General features: G+C 33.0%; 3 protein-coding genes across 3 annotated transcripts; 2 read left to right on the top strand and 1 right to left on the bottom strand.

The window, feature by feature from the left end:
* Positions 1 to 2,418: 2,418 nt before the first annotated feature.
* LOC142626488 (caffeoyl-CoA O-methyltransferase-like) lies at positions 2,419 to 4,425 on the top strand. The gene is made up of 5 exons (XM_075800317.1): positions 2,419 to 2,607; positions 2,711 to 2,790; positions 2,941 to 3,085; positions 3,669 to 3,800; positions 3,974 to 4,425. Exons 1-5 carry the CDS (start codon positions 2,515 to 2,517, stop codon positions 4,265 to 4,267), a joined length of 744 nt encoding a protein of 247 aa, XP_075656432.1. The 5' UTR covers positions 2,419 to 2,514; the 3' UTR covers positions 4,268 to 4,425.
* Positions 4,426 to 8,867: 4,442 nt separating this feature from the next.
* On the top strand, positions 8,868 to 11,901 carry LOC142625905 (F-box protein At5g67140). Its single transcript, XM_075799656.1, has 5 exons — positions 8,868 to 9,148; positions 9,248 to 9,394; positions 10,626 to 10,761; positions 11,042 to 11,140; positions 11,508 to 11,901. Exons 1-5 carry the CDS (start codon positions 9,045 to 9,047, stop codon positions 11,715 to 11,717), a joined length of 696 nt encoding a protein of 231 aa, XP_075655771.1. The 5' UTR covers positions 8,868 to 9,044; the 3' UTR covers positions 11,718 to 11,901.
* A 364-nt stretch (positions 11,902 to 12,265) lies between these two features.
* On the bottom strand, positions 12,266 to 17,542 carry LOC142625904 (PI-PLC X domain-containing protein At5g67130). The gene is made up of 9 exons (XM_075799655.1): positions 17,272 to 17,542; positions 17,069 to 17,191; positions 16,783 to 16,920; positions 16,342 to 16,440; positions 15,935 to 16,238; positions 15,623 to 15,846; positions 15,452 to 15,538; positions 13,627 to 14,076; positions 12,266 to 12,516 (listed from the first exon to the last, which is right to left on the bottom strand). Exons 1-8 carry the CDS (start codon positions 17,389 to 17,391, stop codon positions 13,897 to 13,899), a joined length of 1,275 nt encoding a protein of 424 aa, XP_075655770.1. The 5' UTR covers positions 17,392 to 17,542; the 3' UTR covers positions 12,266 to 12,516; positions 13,627 to 13,896.
* Positions 17,543 to 19,691: the final 2,149 nt, after the last annotated feature.

Raw genomic sequence — 19,691 nt, 5'->3', positions numbered from 1 at the left:
AAAACTGCAAGAAAGAATAAAATATCGAGAGAGAGAGAGAGAGAGAATAACCACTTTTTTAGGAGAGAATGTGAGAGAGAACAATAAGAAATTTATAGAAAATAAGATTAGAAGAAAAAGAGTAAAAAAAAATAGTAATAAACACCAAATTATCTAAGTCATTTTATGTACTAACATAACATTAGATTTTTATATACTATCTTTATAATGCAATAGGATAACATGTATGAAATCAAAGTGAAGAAAAAAAGATAACAACTTAAAAATGCAAAATTTAATCGCATCAACCAGAAGTAGAGTTCCAAATAATACAAAAATTAATTAACTTAAAATAGAGATGTAAGAAAAAAAAAATCCACCAAAAAATATGAGAGATAGAAGAAAAGTGATATTAAGGTAGAAAGTAGTAGGGAGATGGAAAGGTAAAAGGGAAGGAAAAAGTTGAAGAAAATGTAACAATAAGTTGAGAACTTAATAAGAAGAAAAAATAGTTAAAAAAAGAGAGATTGTTGAAAATAGGTGGATGATGTGACTTAACAAAAGTAGAGTAATAATAAATATTACACTTCATCTTTTAATTTTATATATATATATTACGAGCATTCATAATGGGACGTGGATTGAAGAAACTTTTTTATTTTATTTTATAATTTATCTAAAATTTAAGATTTTTAAAATGAGTAAGGGATGGTAGGAATTTAAGAGTGTGAGCAGTGTATATATCTTTTTGTCCCTAAGTTGACCGTTTGACCAAATAGTTGCAGACTAAATTTTAGGAAAAAAGGTAGAAATAAGAAAAAGTGAACACGCTGTATGTGACGGGTACATAATATCTTCATTACGGATAAAAAAATAATATAAAAGGGAGTTTTTTTTTGTTTTTCTTAAGTAATTTTTAGGTACTCTCGGAGTATGGTGAATGCTTTTCTTTTCTACCATAAAATATTTATGGTCAAATCCACTCATTAAATTCATTATAAGGTCTGTTATAAATGTGAGAGGAAAAATAACTATTTTTTTATATTCCGGAACTATCTAAAAATTCTTTCTTATAAAGACATACCAAAAAGATAAAAGGAAAGTTACATGAAGAAAAATTAAAGATTTTTTCTATGAGATGCTTTTGGTATTGCAAATTTGCAACCATAAAGTGGTTGTAATATTCCAAAGGGAGATCATGTTGCGGTATTGATTTTTTCAAAGTTTTATTTTTTATGCTATGATTGTACTTGTTCTTTTAGAGATGATATTTTTTGATTTTGTCAAATTTGTTAGAGTCAAGTTTTGGATCATATAAACTTGAGTGTTATTAATTCTATATAATTATAATGAATTAATTTGATTTGCCCTAAGGATGCTTCCTCCGCTGAATCTGGATGAGTTGTTATGTGGTTAATTTTTTTAAGATTCTTGTTAATTTCTTATGTGATTTTTGATTAAAAACCTAATATGATTGAATTGCATATAGATTCCTCGACAGTGTTATCCATTTTAAAAGCTAAAAAATGACCCCCAAAATGTTGAAAAATAGTAGCATTTTGTACAATTTATTGTTGTTTTTGTTATGGCTTGGACCATTGAATTTGAAGGGTCCAAAGAGATGGGCTGGGGTTGGCGTGCGGAAGTCCCCAAAAATAGTGGTAAGTAGGACTGCATCTGCATTGGGTCAAATCACAGAGTTGGTCACTGCTGGAGGCTAAAGAATTAAATAAACCAATATCACCACTCACCAAACCCCTTACTTGTTGCGCAATCAAATCATGCTCTTCAGATTTTGATACGTGTTAAGTTGAAAAAAAAATTTCACCATAATTTTAATGAGGGAAAAAGTTTTACTTAACCTCTTTTATTTATTTTATTTTTATTATTACTAATCACAACATATCACATTAATAATTATTAAAAATATCTGTAATTTTTTTGTGAAGAATGATAAATCAACTATCAATTTTACTATCAAAACACTTATACATGACAATGAATACAACTGATGCTATCAATACCATTATAAATAGTCCCTCCAAAAAAAATACCATTATAAATAAATTCATTAAATATTTTTCTGTTGTGTTATATGTTTAAAACTAAACACCTTAGTTTATAAAACCTAGGAAGTCATGTTTTTTTTTTCTTTTTTTTGTTATAATTTGATAGTTAGAGAGAGACATTTGAATCTTAAATATCTTCATTAGAAATATTAATAGGTGACAACTGAGTTACAAACTACTAGACTTTTAATAGTAAAATTTGCAATTATTTTTTTATGAAAAATAGTATACCCCAAATCTCTAAACTTAATTAAAAAATTTCACACCAACCCCAACAACCCACTTGACAATAATTGTGAAAAAATGAATTTCATAATAATATTGTTCTGACCAACCCCCCAGGCCCCAACCTTCATATATAGAGACTCTTTCTCAACGAGGAAAAGCAGGGAATCAACCAAAAGTCCTTCAAGCCTCAAAAGAAGAAAAGAAGTCAGATATAGAAAGAAAGAAAGAAAGAAAGAAAATGGCATCCACTCAAGAAGAGCAGCAAAACGAAGCTGGAAGGCACCAAGAAGTTGGCCACAAGAGTCTCTTACAGAGCGATGCTCTTTACCAGGTACACAGACACAAACACAAACACAATCCCAATTCCACTCTTTTTTTCTATTCTATCATCAAACTTTATTTATTTTTTCTAAAATTCGTATTGTTCATTGCAGTATATACTTGAAACCAGTGTGTATCCAAAAGAGCCAGAGCCTATGAAGGAGCTCCGGGAATTGACAGCAAGACATCCATGGTAAGTGTACATTTCAAAGTTTTTCTTTTGATCTATTCATATTACATTTTAAGTCTTGCATTGATGTGCTTAGTTTATTTACGTATTCATGGTTTGACAACTATATATCCATGTGTATGATTTTCATTTTGCAATGACATGTATAAACAGGAACATCATGACCACCTCAGCCGATGAAGGACAATTCTTGAACATGATCCTAAAGCTCATCAACGCCAAGAACACCATGGAAATCGGCGTCTACACTGGTTACTCGCTACTTGCCACTGCCCTCGCCCTACCGGAGGATGGAAAGGTTCATTAATCTAATCATTTCTAAAAATCCAAAATCCCAAATTGAACAAAGAAAACAGAACCACTATTTTTTTTTGGATGAACAACTTTAATGTAGCTCTATGCAAATAGGAGTGACTCACTATGCAAATAGCTACATGCCCTTGCTTGTTTTTAGTTTATTCAGTCCACATACAACTTTTTAAAACTTTAATTTTTTATTAAATTACAAAATATAACTTTTAATTTTGACTTGTTTTCAATTCAATTTTAAAAAAAATTTTCATTTCAAATCCTTAATTTCCAATTGTTTCCAATATAGTCATTCTGTTCACTTTCATCCATTTCGCACCATTAAGTCCACTAAAACGACATTGTTTTGAAAAGCTAAAGACTAACATATTAAAACTAGAGAAATAGAGAGAAGTACTAGATTGAAAACAAATTAAAATTAAAGGATTAAAATGAAATAAAAAATGATACTCAAAAGGATTGAATTAAGTCCCAAATAATTTACTAGATTATAATTATTTCAATTAATTGGCAAAATATTTTAACAATTAACCCATGAATGAAAGGAATAATCAGTTTTAGGAATGTTGCAGATATTGGCTATGGACATCAACCGTGAAAATTATGAATTGGGTTTACCTGTAATTCAAAAAGCTGGCGTTGCTCACAAGATTGATTTTAAAGAAGGCCCAGCTCTTCCAGTTCTTGACCAAATGATTGAGAAAGTAAGTCTATCTATTATTATTGTTGTATATGCTGAATTACACACGGTTATACATGCTCCAATTGAAATTATGTTTTAAAAACACGATTTTAATTGTGTGTTTTGTATGCACAATGTGTAACTACCACTAGTTCTAAATGTTAACTTGCGATTGAAATTGTACAATTTTCACAGGGAACGTACCATGGAACATTCGATTTTATTTTTGTGGACGCAGACAAGGATAACTATTTGAACTACCATGAGAGGCTAATTGAGCTTGTGAAGGTTGGTGGACTAATCGGCTATGACAACACCCTATGGAATGGTTCTGTGGTGGCCCCACCTGATGCACCTCTTAGAAAGTACGTTCGATATTATAGAGACTATGTGTTGGAGCTCAATAAGGCCTTAGCCCTTGATCAGAGGGTTGAGATTTGCCAGCTTCCCGTGGGTGATGGGATTACTCTGTGTCGCCGCATCAGCTGATTATCTACCCCATTTGTGGTCTAGGATTATATATATTTATAATCGTTCATTTTACATTGCTAATTTGCTATTATTTTATCATCGAGTTTTTTTTATTTTATTTTTTATTATTGTATTGTAATTCCGTTCTTTAATAAAATTCCAGAATTCCTAATTAATTTTCTTCTGGGATTTTTTTTTTTTTTTGAGAAGATGCTTCTGGGATGTTTAATTTGTAAATTTATTATGTTTTCCTCTTCACAGCCGATGAAAATCCATATCAAGCAAAAAAAATTAATAGTAATAATAATTAGCTGATGAAAATCTATAATGTCTTCGTTCTTCTTTACCTTTTAGTCTTATACTTATATCTACAACTAAATGGGTGGATTATGATGCATAGAATAATGATTACTATATTATTAATTCTTTCTTTTTCTTTTTCTTTTCCTTACAATTGCGGCGTTGCCATATTTATTATTTGACAAACTCCTCGTGGTAGTCGAACCGACAATGGTATAGGGTAGTTGTCATTTCTATTTGTTAGTGTAGATTGGTTTCAAGACGTGCAAGCAATATAAATCAATGAAGAAATCTTCAATTTTTCTTCGTCTCTTCAGATAACAATGATCTTAGATGGGTTGAATGGAGAAGCTTGCGTATTGGTAAGCCATTTTTAAATCCTTTGTATTAAGCAACAGATTTTATTTTTTATTTTTATATAATTCAGTTGTGACAATAAATAGGAAGATAATACCAATAAGTTACAAGGCTTTTAGAATAGCAAATTATAACAAATTGATAGTGCAAATAAATTTTAATACTCAACAATTCTAGACAGCGTGGTTAAATACCATAACTATAGATCCCTATTTCTTTTTTTTTTTTTTTTGCTGAATTTAAAAAAAAAGGGTTTTCGGTGTAGACTTATCGACCCCACCCTATGTGACGGTAATGAGTAATACCAGGTGTACCACACATGCCTTAGTAGGGCTATCGCTCAAACTGCTCCTCTCTGGTGACTAGGAAAAAAACTTCTACCATCAAGTCACGCCTCATGCATTTTATTCCCTATTTGTTTCTACAACCAGAAAAGGGAGAGAAATATAAGAGCAAGCAATTTCATCTTTGTTCGCCATGTGGCCATATGTGGTAGACTTTTTTTTTTTTTTGTTTTTGATAACACGTATGGGGTAAATTTGATCAATCATAAGGGATCAAATAACCCCGATGTGGGGGTCTAGTTGTCAAGCACCTCATCCACCTTGCCATAAAATTTGGGTTCGAGTAATGTGAGACTCATTAGCACCAAGACAGTAGACAGATATGAGAATCCTATAGTATATTATGCCCAATAGAATGTGATTTACCTCCATGATCTTACATTTTTTTTTCATTCAAAAAAAAAAAATCATAAGGGATCAAATGAAACATGTGGTGGGAGTGTCATCAACAACATTTGATTTATTGCTTTTGGACCTTTGCAAGTCAATTCGTGATATTGTCATATTGAATTATTATTATTTTATTTATAATTGTTGATTTCATATGTTGTAATTAGTGTATAATAAAAGTGATGGCAACGACATGTCTAGATAAAAGTTGTGAAAAAATTATCATTATTTATGTTTTCACCTTAAAAAATTATGAAAAAAAAGTTGTGTTTGCTCAAAGAATAAATGCTATGGAAATTCAATCCTATACGGACAAGGAAAAAAAAAAAAAAGCTTGCACTTATCTTTTTAAATTGTGTGATGACCATATGGAGCAACAAGAATGAAAAAAGATATATATATATATATATATATATTTTTTTTTTATAAAGTGATAAATGATGTACATATGTATAAAAAGTGTCATATATGATATATTTACGATGTAAATTTATATTATATGTTTTTTTTATGAAATAAATTTACAATGTTAATTCAATATAAACTAAGAATTTTTCATGATATAAATCTAGACTAAATACGTGCTGTAGTGTAAAGTCTAAACATCTTAAAGTCAAAACATTTATGTGGCATTATACCCAAAAAAAAAAAAATTGTAAACATCTATGCCAAATTCAATTGAAGTGGGAATTGTGCTAAGTGTTCACGTTGTGGGATTTCCATCAATCCACGTTTCATCCTTTTGTCAAAACACGTAACGTGCTTTCGAGGAATTGACACCTAAGGCAAAGATCAGATTATTGCCTAAAAAAAGGAAAAATAGCCAAAAAGCAAAAAGCAAAGGTAAGGTAGAGATTAAAGATGCAACTGTCATGATTCAGAATGGGGAGAAATTATTGTATGCGGCAATAATCGGTTGTGCGTATAATGTATATATAGTTATATGCATAAAACGAGTCAACCTTTTTTTTTTTAGCAAAATAAAACGAGTCAACTTAAAAATAAAAAAAAGGGTTAAGATTCAAATTATTTCTTGTGTTATAGTTTTTCACAATATTATACATTATTTAATAAATTTTTATTAGATGATATATATCTATACTATTATTTAAGGGACTTCTCCTGTTTTGATTCCACATTTTTTAGTTTAAAAATACCCTTACATTTATACCCTTACATTTATCTATACAGGTTTTTTTTTTGCCACCAAGCTTAATGCCTTGCCATCATAACGCTCAGGGTTGAAGGTTGTTTCCCTCAGGTTAGTAACTTTTTTTTTTATTTTTATTTTTTATAAATTTTGAAAGTCTTGGATTATGGTTTAATTTGTAAAAAAAATAGTTGTTTTATCTCCAACAAAAATATATTATTTTATCGTGATTTAGATACTAAAAGGACTCCACTTTGTTAACATTATCATTATCATTTTCATATCATTATCTTATCGTTTCATTTATTTTTTTATTTTTCTTTTCCTTTATTATATCATTATCTTACCTTATCTTCTCTTTTTTTTTTCTTCTTTTTTTTTTGCTTGAAGTTGCAAAAAAAAAAGAAAAAAGAAACCAACATTGATGGTTTATTTTTTTTTTTAAATCTATGTTTTTTAGTGGTAGTAGCAAAAAAATATATATGTTTTTTATTATATACTAGTCTCATCACACGCGCTTCGCGCGTGAGATGAGGTTTTTTTTTTTTTTTTTTTAGTGGTGGTAGCAAAAAAAAAATCTATGTTTTTTATTATATATATAATTTTTATTTTGAAAATCTAGTTTTTAAGTGGATAAATAAATTTGAAAATCAATAGAAAAGTAACCATATTTTTTAGGCAATGTTTTAATGGAATTTAGAGTTGCATTTTTACCAGATTGTCCTTTAGTTTTGTCTCTACTTAAACATAGGAATGTAAGGGTATAAATGCAACTTTAACTCCCACTAAAACTAAAACATTGCCTAAAAAATAGGACCACTCTCCTATTAATTTTTAAATTGATTTATTCACTTATAAATTATATTTTCAAATAAAAATTATATATATATAAAATAAAAAATACAGTTTTTTATTCTACAAAATAAGACCACTTAAAAAAAAAGCCTCATCGCACGCGCGAAGCGCGTGTAATGAGGCTAGTATTAACTTACGATTTAAATACATTGCTTCTCTAGAGTCTATACACTCTATACTTCCCAAATATTCCGTTTGGTTCAATATATATATATATATATATATATATATATATATATATATATATTCTAAAAAATGAGTTCTTTTTCAAAAAAAAAATCAAGAATATTATCTTTTTTTTTTTTTGTATTTGGTAGTGATCTTGAAAATGGAATGAAAAATATTTTATGGTATTCTATAAAGAAAATCTATATTTAATGGAAAGATTTTAAAAATAATAATCTTATACAAAATCATCAAGTGGTATAATATTAAAAAAAATAATCTAAATATAATTCAATCCTAACACATATAATATATATATATACACACACATAATTAAAGGTGTTTGACTTTTAGTTGATTTTATAATATTTTGCTATCTAAGTTTTTGAAGTTTTACAAATTTTCACGTGTGTATATATCTCAAACTTACCCCTAACGATTAATGCAAGCATATAAATATTCTCAAATAGTCATACCTTTAAAGAATTTCATACATGCGAGGTGTACAATGTCTACAATTTTTTTTTTTGGTTAAAATGATAATGCATTAGAAATTAATTAGCTAAAATAGAAATTGTTGTTGCTGAAATCCTTAAGGAGTACAAACCAGTAGCAATGTACACAGTTTTAACTTATCACATTCTTTCTCCCTTTACTTGTTTTATGTTAGATTCTTAAAATTAAAAAATATATATAATACATTAAGTTCCCAAATTAAAATTTTAGATACAATTATTAATTTAAATACTACAAATTAATTTTTCTAATTAAATTCAAACACATGAATTTTCACATAGAATGTTTTGGCTAGTAGTAATATAATGCTATTAATATTATTTAATTTCAGTTTTGGAGTTGTTATTGTCCAATGGATGAGGATGGAGGAGCATGAAGAGATAACACGACAACACCCACATAGTATAAAATCCCAAACGGACAAGGGACACAAACTCCGAACGTAGATTCTTGACCTTTACAAATACTAAAATAAAAAGTAGTAATAATATTCTTACCAAATAATAATAATATAATAATAGTAGGAAGGCGTAGATTCTTCATTCTTCAAAGTTGAAACAGTGGATGACGAAAACATGAGCACATTTTCTCACCCTTTACTTGTTTGTCAGAGCTTTCTTCTTCCTTAAAGCTTCCTTACGAGTTTCGATCATTTCCACAACGTAGTACCACGGGCAAAATTCTGTGTCTCTGTCTCTATCTCTCTCTCTCTGCGCGCATGTGTGTGAGGAAGATGGGGGAAGAGGCAGAGATTGATCGTTTACCCATAGACCTTCTGGCTCATATCTTTGCTCTCATCACTTCCTTCACTGATTTGGCTCAGTACGTGTATATATATGTGTGTGTGTGTTGTTATATCTTCTTGTTTTGTACCATTTGAAATTGTATTCATTAGTGTTATTATTGTTGTTGAACTCTCAGGGCGAGAAGTGTGTGCAAGAAATGGAAGCAGGGGGTGAAGCAGTCTCTGGCTCGAAGGGAGACTCTGAGCTTTGCTGGTTGGAGGATGGACGATGACTCCACAGCCCGCCTTGTTCGCCATGCTTACAACCTCAAAGAGCTTGACATGTACACTACACTCTTTATCTTTATTGATCTCTGATACTTTTCCTTTTTCTAAATTGTGTCCTTTTTGTGTTCTTGATTTATTATGAATTTGTAAGGATGGTAGTCAATATTGTTAAGATAAGTGTTTAACAAGAAAAAATGAGAATTGGGTTCTTAATAGATGAGGAAATTTGAATTAGAGGATTGATTCTTATGTAAAATTAGGCATGGGTTCTTTATGTGAATATCCATAGAGTATGCAGGGAATTCATATGGGATTGAAATTAGGTGCAACAGAAATAGGCTTTTTTTCCCCCAGGAAATTCCCTGCATAAATGACATTACTTTTCTATGATCATACTGGCCACATTTTGCCCCTTCCAGGTAATTAGTTTATGTAGTTGGACCAATTCCAGTTGTTGGTATCTTCCTTCACTTTGTGGCTCTGTATTGTTGTGAAAATATTTTTCCATTTGCCCAGTCGCTTAATTCTTTGAGTCAGACTAGATTTAGATTTTGGTACAGAAGGATCAAGCTTCTCTGGCATTAGGCCAATTGGGTAGTTTGTATGGTGATCTGTGTTCTACAATTCTCCACCTTAGTCCAACTCCTAATCCATGAATTCGTGCCTAATTAAAATCAAGCAAGAGGTCTTATTGAATTGACAATCGTAACTGAGTTTATGAATGAGCACTTTTGCCAAGTCCAGAACATGGTTTTATTGCATTGCAAAAGGACTAGAGACCTATTCAATGGCCTTTATTAGCTGAGACAGCTTTAATCCTTGCCAAATGATACTCCAGAGGCCTTTTGATAAATCTTCAATTTTCTGATCTGCAGTTTCTTGTTATAAACATATACAGTGAATATCATCGCTGCAGTTTTATGCTTTAGATTAGACTAGAGTGGTGAAAGAGAAACCATTTAGCTGACCTGAATTACTATGGAAAAGTGTCCTTATACTTGACACAAATTGATTGAGTAAAAGCATAATTGAGTTGAGCATGGATGCAATTTTTGTGCTTATTCTGATAAAATAGCCTTAGAAAAGTAACATAAAGCATGGTTGTTTCATCTTTAAGGTTAAATATGAAATTTGTGAGTTTTACTTGAATCCTTATACAGGAAACTAGCACCAGCTAATTCTTTGATATGTTGAGTGCAACTGTCATGTACCTATATCAAAGACTTAAAAGGCAGCTATTTGATTCCTGAGTTTTTGAATTCCTGATTTATCTTATCACGCTTTCAGTTCAAGGAGCCGTTGGGGTTGCCAAATCAGTGACAATGGACTATGCCAAATATCTTTGGCAAAGTGTGTCAGCAACCTGACGTCCATATCTCTATGGGGTATGACAGGGATCACAGACAAAGGTGTTGTTCAACTGGTATGTGATAGTTACCATTAAGTAATACAGAGTAGTTCTACAAATTTTCTTTAGTGTTGCAACTGAGGATAATGCTTTCACAGTTTTGGTGTCTGAATAGATCTTGTGGTACTCTGGCTTTAAGAAGTTTGTCATCAGTTTAAATGACTTTACAGATTCTGTATATTTTCATTGTCTAAATCATTCCAGAATTGATACCTTGCAGGCATCTGATGAGTATGCTTAACTAAGACTCATTTTGTTCTATTTATCTCAGTTGATTCTTGATTGTTTTGTACAGATATCCAGAGCTAATTCCTTGCAACACCTCAATATTGGAGGTACATTTATCACAGATGAATCTTTATTCGCCATTGCAAATAGTTGTCCACATTTAAAGGTGAGTTGCCTGTGGACTAAAACTTTATAAGTCCGTCCCCCCACCCCCTACCCCTCCTTTTTTTGAAGATCATAACACTGGATGCCTCCTTCTCTTCTTTCTCCTAAAATTTCTTGGTTAAAGATTTTGTATTTCCAATTTGAATCGATCTCAATGGATCCCTCGTGACTGCCTAAAACTCACCATTCTTGGTGCGACAAGGATTTTAATTATTGGATGCTCTTTATTAAAGCATGGATTGTCATTTAAATCAAGAATTATTTTTGTTTGTCAATTTTCATCATTGCATTGTATACCTATATCCTTCTTGGTCTTTCTATGAAGAAACAAAAATCTGTATTTGTCAGTGACCTAATGCTCTTTCCAGACTATAGTCCTGTGGAGCTGCCGTCATGTAACTGAGAGCGGTCTTCTTGTTCTTGTAAATAAATGTCGAAAGCTTGAATCCATCAATGTATGGGGGACCAGAGTTCCTGTTGACTGCTTCCTTGGTTTACTTACCATTAGTCCAGCCCTTCAGATAAAATCCAGGCTGCTGTTAGATGTTGGAAACGCTTCTCTATGGCCCGTTGTATAAGTTTCCCCATGTTGTGGTTCCTTTTCCAATTGCTTTAATGTACAGGTTGTTTTTATTTGTTTCTTCATCATAATTATAAATATATCAGCCAAATAAGACACAGGTATTCACCTTATTGTCTCTGCGTCTGTATTGTACAGTACACATGCAATTGAATTCTTTTGCGCTTGCCACATTTGGTAAATTAAGTTCACGATTTTATTTTACATTTCCATTTTTTTTTACTTGGTGGGTTCCATAGTTCATAATCAATAGGTTTCACAATCTGATTGGATGGAGAAGGTAATTATCTTACAAAACGGCTCCATGAAACCCGCTCTCACAGCATGTGGGATTGACACATCTTTGGATCAAACATGCGGTGAGAGGATTTCACGGAGCCACTCCACGAGATACCTCGTCATATGTTCGGCATATGCATATATCTAGCATCAATCTAGTGCAATCCAACCAAACTTTCATCTCCTGAGAGAGTAAACATAACTCAACTCGAAACCATAGTTCTCGAGGGCCACCAACTTATTAATTTAATTTCCACTCCCAAAATGAGAAACTGCAAACAATATATCATTTCTAAAAACGCAGCCTAAAATTTAACTCTTTTGTGATACCGTGCATGTTCCAAAGTCATATGAAAACATAAGAAAATAACCCGAGTGTAGGAAGCACAAGTAAACCAAAAGAAGACTGTAGAACACCGGAAGTAGTACACAACTATTTAGAAAATCTAGTAACATAATGGAACCACTTCTACACATGCTATGCCATACATTCCACTACTTCATGCTATGCCCCGGACCTGAAGAAAAACGAAAAGAAAATGTTAAATTGAGTACAAGGAAACACGATGAGATTAATTAAATGGGCATAGAAGATATCACAGTTCTACAACTTAAAAATTCAGCAATAGTTCACACATTTTTGCCACAGAGTGGACAACATATTAAGTGCAATAGTATGAATTTAACTTGTTCTTTCTCAAAAAAACGATCTCTATGTTTAAAGTTTGTTAGATTTGACAGTCATCCAAATATATAATGGTTTTGTAGTTTCAATGACCACAAAGAGGTAATGAGTGTCACTAACCTAATTAATCAACATAGAAACAAAGTATCAGTGAGAGTGACTCTCTCTCTCTTGTCATCAACATCATTACTGCAGATGGCAACATCTTGCAAGGAATAAAACAAGAATGAACAACCAGCTATCCTGGTCAATCAAACATACACATGAAGAAACCATTGCCAGAGGGAAATTATGGATAAAACAGTTGTTAATCCTCAGATGGCCAAGTGATTTCCCCCCTGCCTTTACAGCATTTACTTGTCACTAGTTAGTCCTTTGTATAAAGTTGACTGTTGTTACTCAAAGATTGAGTGATTGTCTTATTCAATGACAAAATTTTGCTATTGATTTTGAGAAAAACATGTAAAATGAGAAACCTTCTTGAGGAGAGGGCCTTCATCTTATGAACTGATAATCACAGTTTGAGCAACTTTTATTATTTCTGTTGTCAACCAACGCCTTTTCTTCTAACCCAAATGCCTATGGGAGCTGCCTGTTCTCTGACAGTCCCTGGCCACTATCCCTAGGCAAATTTTAAGCCATTACCCTCTCAACATTACAAGAGTGTAAAGTTCATGCTATACTATATCTTAATTCAATGTGTAGTAGCACATAAATTTAGAAGTCCTATAACACATGATTAATGCATTCTAAAACAGTCTGAATATGTGGGATTTAAGTGAGACCTCGTTGTCAAATATTATCAGAAACAAACTAAGAAGTGCAAATGAGGTGCACTTCTTCATTGAGTATAGAGGTTTTGCATGGCAGAAAAGAGAAACATGATAAAAGGCAAGTATTATACCAATTTCTGCAGTTAAGATTTAAGAAATAAACTGCATACCTGAATAACTTCTTGGTACACTTTGGTTCTCTCTAGGTCACTATCTATGTTAGCTTCCTATGCAACCCTTACTTTTTTGCCTCCATACAAGAACAAGTTCCTCCTTTACAATCAAATTTCACAGCACTAGCATGCATTTCTTGCCCCCACGACATAAAAGGCAGGGGTAGAGTATACCTGTTTTGACTATAAAATATACGTACTAACACACTAAACCTCTCTGCTAGAAGTAGCTCATCAAATGCCTAGTCCCATAATTAGCCATGGTAATCATAACAAAAACTTCATCAATGAAAAACAAAAAAGGAAAAGAATCAAGCAACTTGGAGAAAGGACTGTGGAGGCAGAGCTTGAGAACTGAACAGATCCAGTGAAACTTCCAGCAGTATTGGTTACTGGACTTGTATTAGGTACAGTAACATTCTTGCATGATCCAAAAGGTGCTCCAGCCTGCAAAATCCCATCTAGTCTTTCAGATAAAGCTCCATAACATAAAACAATATGTTGTAAGAAGAGCACGGAGAAAAGCACTACACAAATTAAGTCCCAAGAGTCCAAATTGCTCCCATTGATATTTGCCCAAATTATGGAAAAAAACATAACATCCAGAATAGCTGTAAACGAATTGGGCCTCTGCCATTTGATCATATAAAGGTCTCTACAGTTGAGACAAAACAGGAAAATATGACATAAAGTTGAATCAATTTGAAGCTGGCTAAAAATCCTTTTCTCCAACAAAAAATTCCATTCCAATGATTAAAACTTCTTCCTATCAGCCCATCTTGACACATGAATATTCTTGCATGCATAAGAAAGAAAAACAAAGAGCATGGTTAATAATTTGGTGACCTACCAATTGCATTATTTGGCCCACTATAGACTTACTGATGCAGGACAAAATCAAAACAATGCAACAAAAATTAAAGAACAGAAAAGTAAAGGTTTGCTAAACCAAAATGACACAACACGAAAAATTAAAGAACTGAAAAATAAATGTTAGGTAACCTAGAAGTTAGCACCTAGGTTTTCTTGGAATCAACACCAAGTAGTAGAGAAACTCACGGAGGCTGCACCTATGATTGGTTGGAGTCACCATCAGGCCATTGGAAGAACTCCAAGAGAAATTTTATTATCAATCAAACTGTATATCTCTCCATAGGAGTACAATATTGTGCTTATATATACTTACTAAGACTAAACCCTAATTCTAATTGGCTAAGGAAACTGGATTCTAAATGACTTGGGAAATCCCAATTATTGGATTAAAAAAATACCCTTAACTCTAGGAAATTGAATAAAATACTAGTAACCTAATTAACTACTAAGGCCTAGAATAAAAATACAATAGACTCCAAAATTAAATAAGATTAAATTAAAATATATTTCCTTGCACTCCCCCATCACCCAGACACCTTGAGTTGGAGCAGAATTCAGGAGGACATTTATTAAGAAAATTTCTAGAAGTATCCAAAATTTTCTGATATTCTTTATAAACTCTGCTCAAAATTGACAAATATTCAGGAAGATCAAGGACATCTGGTGACATTGAACAGATAGTTTTAGTCAGAGCAAAGTCAGCCCAATATTTTGCAATCAAGAAGAAGTAGAATTCAGGTCAAAAAGAGTTTCAAAAACCAGCTCTAGCTGCTGAGGGTGAAGTCTGGGATTCAAACCCATTGGATTAGTCAAAGTTGTTAATAATCAACTAAAAAATGAGTATTCAGCAAAAAAAAAAGAGAAACACACACACACACACACAACAACCACCACCACCTAATAAAAATGTGGGATTGGAGCAAGTAGTGCTGAGTTAAAGTAAACAAACCTGGCAGGCAGTCACGGTGCTACACCCACATAATGTTGGACCATTCATTCTATCCACCACATCAAACACACCTCCTCCATCACTCCTCTGCATTAGTTTAATTTCCAGTAAGGATATTTAAAGGGAATCTGTTTCTGTATGTTTCTTTTCTATGAATCAAATTTACAATACCATGTAAAAGTTGACCGCCACGAAGTTAGGCATCAAATTCCCTGCTGCTTTGTAACAGGTACCGACCATCGCAGCCAGTGGATTTGAATGCTCCTTGCAAGCGTCAGACTGAACTGGATATGTTGGGAAGTAATTCTGAAAGAAAAGAGACGCACTTCTTGAATTCAACCGCTTTGATTCTTTTCTATTTGGGCATGAACCTTTTACCACCCCAGGATCTCCAGCTGAAACCCAATCCAGTATGAGGCTGTTATTGGACACTGCTTATAAAATAACAAAGTCATAAAAACATGGCATTCATGCAATACTTACCCTCATTTTCCACCATGTACTTCCATTGGTAAGCAACTCCTTCTTCTGCTTCCTTTGAAGCGACAGAAGTGAAAACCAGAAGCCGATGGTTATCTTGTACCATCTGAGTCACAGTGGGCCAGTCTTCACCCTTTGTGGGCATCTTGGATACTGGAAACCAATACTTGTCCAAACCAGCGTTGGTGAACAGCATTGTCAACCCTTTAGGAGTATGCACATAGTCCTCAATTATAATGGTCACAATCTCTGTCGGGTTATCATTCAAGAATGCCTCCACTTCCTTCAAAGTGTTTATAGCAGGTTGCTGGAAGATCACAGTGGACTCGTTGTAAAATTGCTTGACACAATCAAATTATAAAACAAAACTTCAAAAGCCAGAAGTTAAGGAAAAGGAGAGAATAGATTACAAATGCAGTGAAATTGAAACATTGCCCTCGAAACGAATGGCAGAGCCAGATATCGTTATCAAAATCGTACATGTCCAACATCAATCCCCTCACTCCATTCTGAACATCACCATCAAACAAAAACACATAAATTAATCCAGCGAAAAGGTCTAAAAGAGATATCACAAAAAAAATTTCTTGTACTTTGATTTATGGGCTAGAATACTGACTGAAAGAATACTAAACAAAATGTCACAACTCACAAGCGTAGAGGACATAATTGAGCTGATCACATTGTATATTAGCATCAAGAACACTAAGATATGTAATGATCAATTGTCCCTTTCTTATTCTTACCACCAAATTCTCAGAAACCAAACAGAACAGCACAGCACAGCACAGCACATCACAGGGCATCAACGAAATAAAAACTTAGGCACTAAGAAAAAGAAAAGCACATACTCTGAGCTGATTGGTCACAGTGTCTTCTTGATTGTAAAATGTGAGTCTCTGAACACCGGGCAAAGGTGGTGCATCAACAATACTAAACGAATTATGAGTCACCACCCATGTATACTTGTTGAAGGGAAGCCCATTAACCTACATTCCAAAGAATTTGCATCACAGTTCAAAGTTCAAACCCACCACCAAATTCACACAAACCATAAATAAAAGACAACAGATGCATGCAATTTAGCTCAAACCCATAACCAAAAAACACAAAAAAAGAAAAGAAAAGCAAGCTTACAATAGAAGTGGGTATGGTAGCTTGGCCTCTGACGCAGAAGGGTTGGGTCTTGCCCAAAGCAGGGCAGTTGCCACAGTAGAGACCTGTGCCACAGTCAGTGGCAGCTGAACAAGCTTCCAAAACCTGAGAAAAATATGAAAGTGCACAGATCTTAAACAAAAGAAAGAGAATTGGTGAGGAAGAGAGCGGAGAAAAGAGAAAACCTGGCAGTTTCCATTGGAGCAAGCAGCGGAAGTGGTGGAGAAGAGAGTGAAGGAGAGTAAGAGAAAAGCAATAGCAGAAACTGTGCACACGCTACGGTGCTCCGCAGAACACGCCAACATGGCAGCTTCCTGTGCAAAGGTTTCAAGAAGCTACCAGTGAAACTGTAAAGAGAAAAAGCAGTCTCTCTCACTCACAGTCTCTCAGGTCAGGTAGGTACAATTACAAAGCAAAAGAACAATTTTACTGTGCTGAGAAGGAACAAGGTGACATGGTCTTTTTCTTTGGAGAGTAAACGCGGGCTCTTTATCACCTTTTGTGTTTTTTTTTTTTTTTTTTAACCCCACACTTTTTTTTAGTTTTTGTTTTTGTCAAGGGTGGTTGGGACTTTAATTAAGGTCGGTGAGTCACGACGACATCGTTTGAACGTTAATGATGCTTTTTTTGCCTTGGTAAGATTGGTTTTATTATGCTTCTAATAAATTCTAATCTTCGGTTTTAGTATTTTCTAACTTTTGGATTTTTGGGCCCCACTTTTTGCAGGTTACTTTTCGGTGCTTCTCACGTGGTGGGGTAGGTTTGTTTCTGCTTATACTTTGCTTTTGCCCATCCGGAGGACATTGAACCAAAAATTGGAAGGGGTGTCACAAATCGTATCTAGAAATTTTTTTTTTTTTGAGGAATCATATCTAGAATTTTGCGATCAAAATTGGGACAGTTTCTCTTGCTATTTTGGTATTTGGTGAGAAATGCCTTCCCACCGTAATGTTAGTTTGGACATTTTCAATCTTTTCTCAAGTTGGATTATATTAGGGGTGTGCACGGATCGAGTCTGGTTAAGGGGTATTTTTTTACCCAACTCATCATGGTCTGGATTTGGTTGAACCTATAGGTTGGACAATTTTTTTATTACTATTATTATTAAATTGAGCATAAAAAATATAAATATAAATATATTAAAAAAAGGGTCCAGTTAACCCATCCATTTTTGGAAAAATTTTCTTGAGAGTTGAAAAAGCTGTCAAAACTTTTTCAATTTCCGAGAAATTTTTTCCAAAAATGATAAATTATTGTGTGCTCTTAAGACACAAATTAGGAAAATCCTTAAAAAAAAATCCAAAAATTAGTATCAATGTAACTCTTTAAAGGCAAACAACACTATTGACTAAACAACAATAGTAATTTACTAGGTTTTGTTTGAACTAATTGACTTTTATATAGGATAGAAATAGTTGGTTATTTGAAAAAAATTATTAATTATATAATATATTTTAGATATATATTAAATATATGGGTGGGTAGGTCGGGTCGCGTTTGGCGGGTTTGGAATTTTATGACCCAAACCCAACCCAACCCGCTATCAAAAAAAAATTTGTAACCCAACCCAGCTAATTGGGTTTAGTCGAGTCGGTTTTAGCGGGTTGGCTACACATCCCTAGATTAAATGTTGGTCGACTGTAGGCCTTGACAACTTATGGTGTGTTCAGATGCAGCAAGATGATAACATTCATATGCAAAAGTGTTTTTGTGTGTGTGTGTGTGTGTGTGTGTGTTGGGGGGGGGGGGGGGGGGGGGGGGGTTGGGGGACTAGTATATAGAATAGGATAGCATCCATCATAGTACATTGGTTTGCTTCAGGGAAGCAATGTCTTATTCTCACCCAAAGTATTTGTCTAAGAAGGTTTATTGTGTAATCTAATATAAGAGATGCAAGGTGTAATTATTATTATTTTGATTTGATGCGGTGTAATTATTATTAAGAGTAGTATTCATCCAATCATGAACTACTTTAGCATCAACTTCTATTTCTATTGCCTACAATTTTAAATTAATGCACATCTTAAGTTTACCAGACCATCTCTGTTATGTCCAAAGGAAGTGACTGGAGCTACTAGGTTTACACGCTCGGTTGGATATTCATTTGTTTTGAGTTATTTAGCATTTACCTTTTATTCGTATTTATTTTTAGCTTCTCTGTGCTAGTAGAGTCAGGGGAGATAATAATAATAATAATAATAATAATAACAATCTGAATAGCTATCAGATTGAAGTATTAGGAGTTTGGTTTGATAATAACAATCTGAATAGTTATCAGATTGAAGTATCAGGAAGTTGGTTTAGAAGTCTTGCTTATCCTTATCCAGTTCCTGAGTTGTTTAGGAATATTGGAGTTGTTTATTGATTATCCAAGTCTGTAAAGTTATTTATATAGCTTCACGTTATATCAATAAGAAATCAATTAGAATATTATTCAGCAAATTTGCTAATTCGGAGGTCTGGTTTTTTCTCGAACTAAAACCAAATTTATCTTCTTTATTAAGTTTGTTAGAGCATCCACTCCAGTTCAGTTTAAAAATTTTTGTCCATTTTACACTAAAAACTTATTTTTTATATTTTACACCATCACTTTTATATTTTACAC

This window comes from Castanea sativa, chromosome 2 (assembly GCF_040712315.1).
Source record: "Castanea sativa cultivar Marrone di Chiusa Pesio chromosome 2, ASM4071231v1".
Classification (NCBI taxonomy): Eukaryota; Viridiplantae; Streptophyta; class Magnoliopsida; order Fagales; family Fagaceae; genus Castanea; species Castanea sativa.
Note: the sequence above shows the minus strand (reverse complement) of the source record. Positions and strands in the feature narration are given on the sequence as shown.

Excerpts from the sequence above, each read along its gene's own strand:
- LOC142626488 (XM_075800317.1), top strand. The coding sequence starts at position 2,515 with ATGGCATCCACTCAAGAAGAGCAGCAAAACGAAGCTGGAAGGCACCAA. Across the intron at positions 2,608-2,710 it reads AGAGCGATGCTCTTTACCAG|TATATACTTGAAACCAGTGT; the intron begins GTACACAGACAC and ends TGTTCATTGCAG. Across the intron at positions 3,801-3,973 it reads TTGACCAAATGATTGAGAAA|GGAACGTACCATGGAACATT; the intron begins GTAAGTCTATCT and ends CAATTTTCACAG.
- LOC142625905 (XM_075799656.1), top strand. The coding sequence starts at position 9,045 with ATGTGTGTGAGGAAGATGGGGGAAGAGGCAGAGATTGATCGTTTACCC. Across the intron at positions 9,395-10,625 it reads AACCTCAAAGAGCTTGACAT|TTCAAGGAGCCGTTGGGGTT; the intron begins GTACACTACACT and ends TCACGCTTTCAG. Across the intron at positions 11,141-11,507 it reads ATAGTTGTCCACATTTAAAG|ACTATAGTCCTGTGGAGCTG; the intron begins GTGAGTTGCCTG and ends TGCTCTTTCCAG.
- LOC142625904 (XM_075799655.1), bottom strand. The coding sequence starts at position 17,391 with ATGTTGGCGTGTTCTGCGGAGCACCGTAGCGTGTGCACAGTTTCTGCT. Across the intron at positions 17,192-17,271 it reads GCTCCAATGGAAACTGCCAG|GTTTTGGAAGCTTGTTCAGC; the intron begins GTTTTCTCTTTT and ends TATTTTTCTCAG. Across the intron at positions 16,921-17,068 it reads CTACCATACCCACTTCTATT|GTTAATGGGCTTCCCTTCAA; the intron begins GTAAGCTTGCTT and ends TTTGGAATGTAG.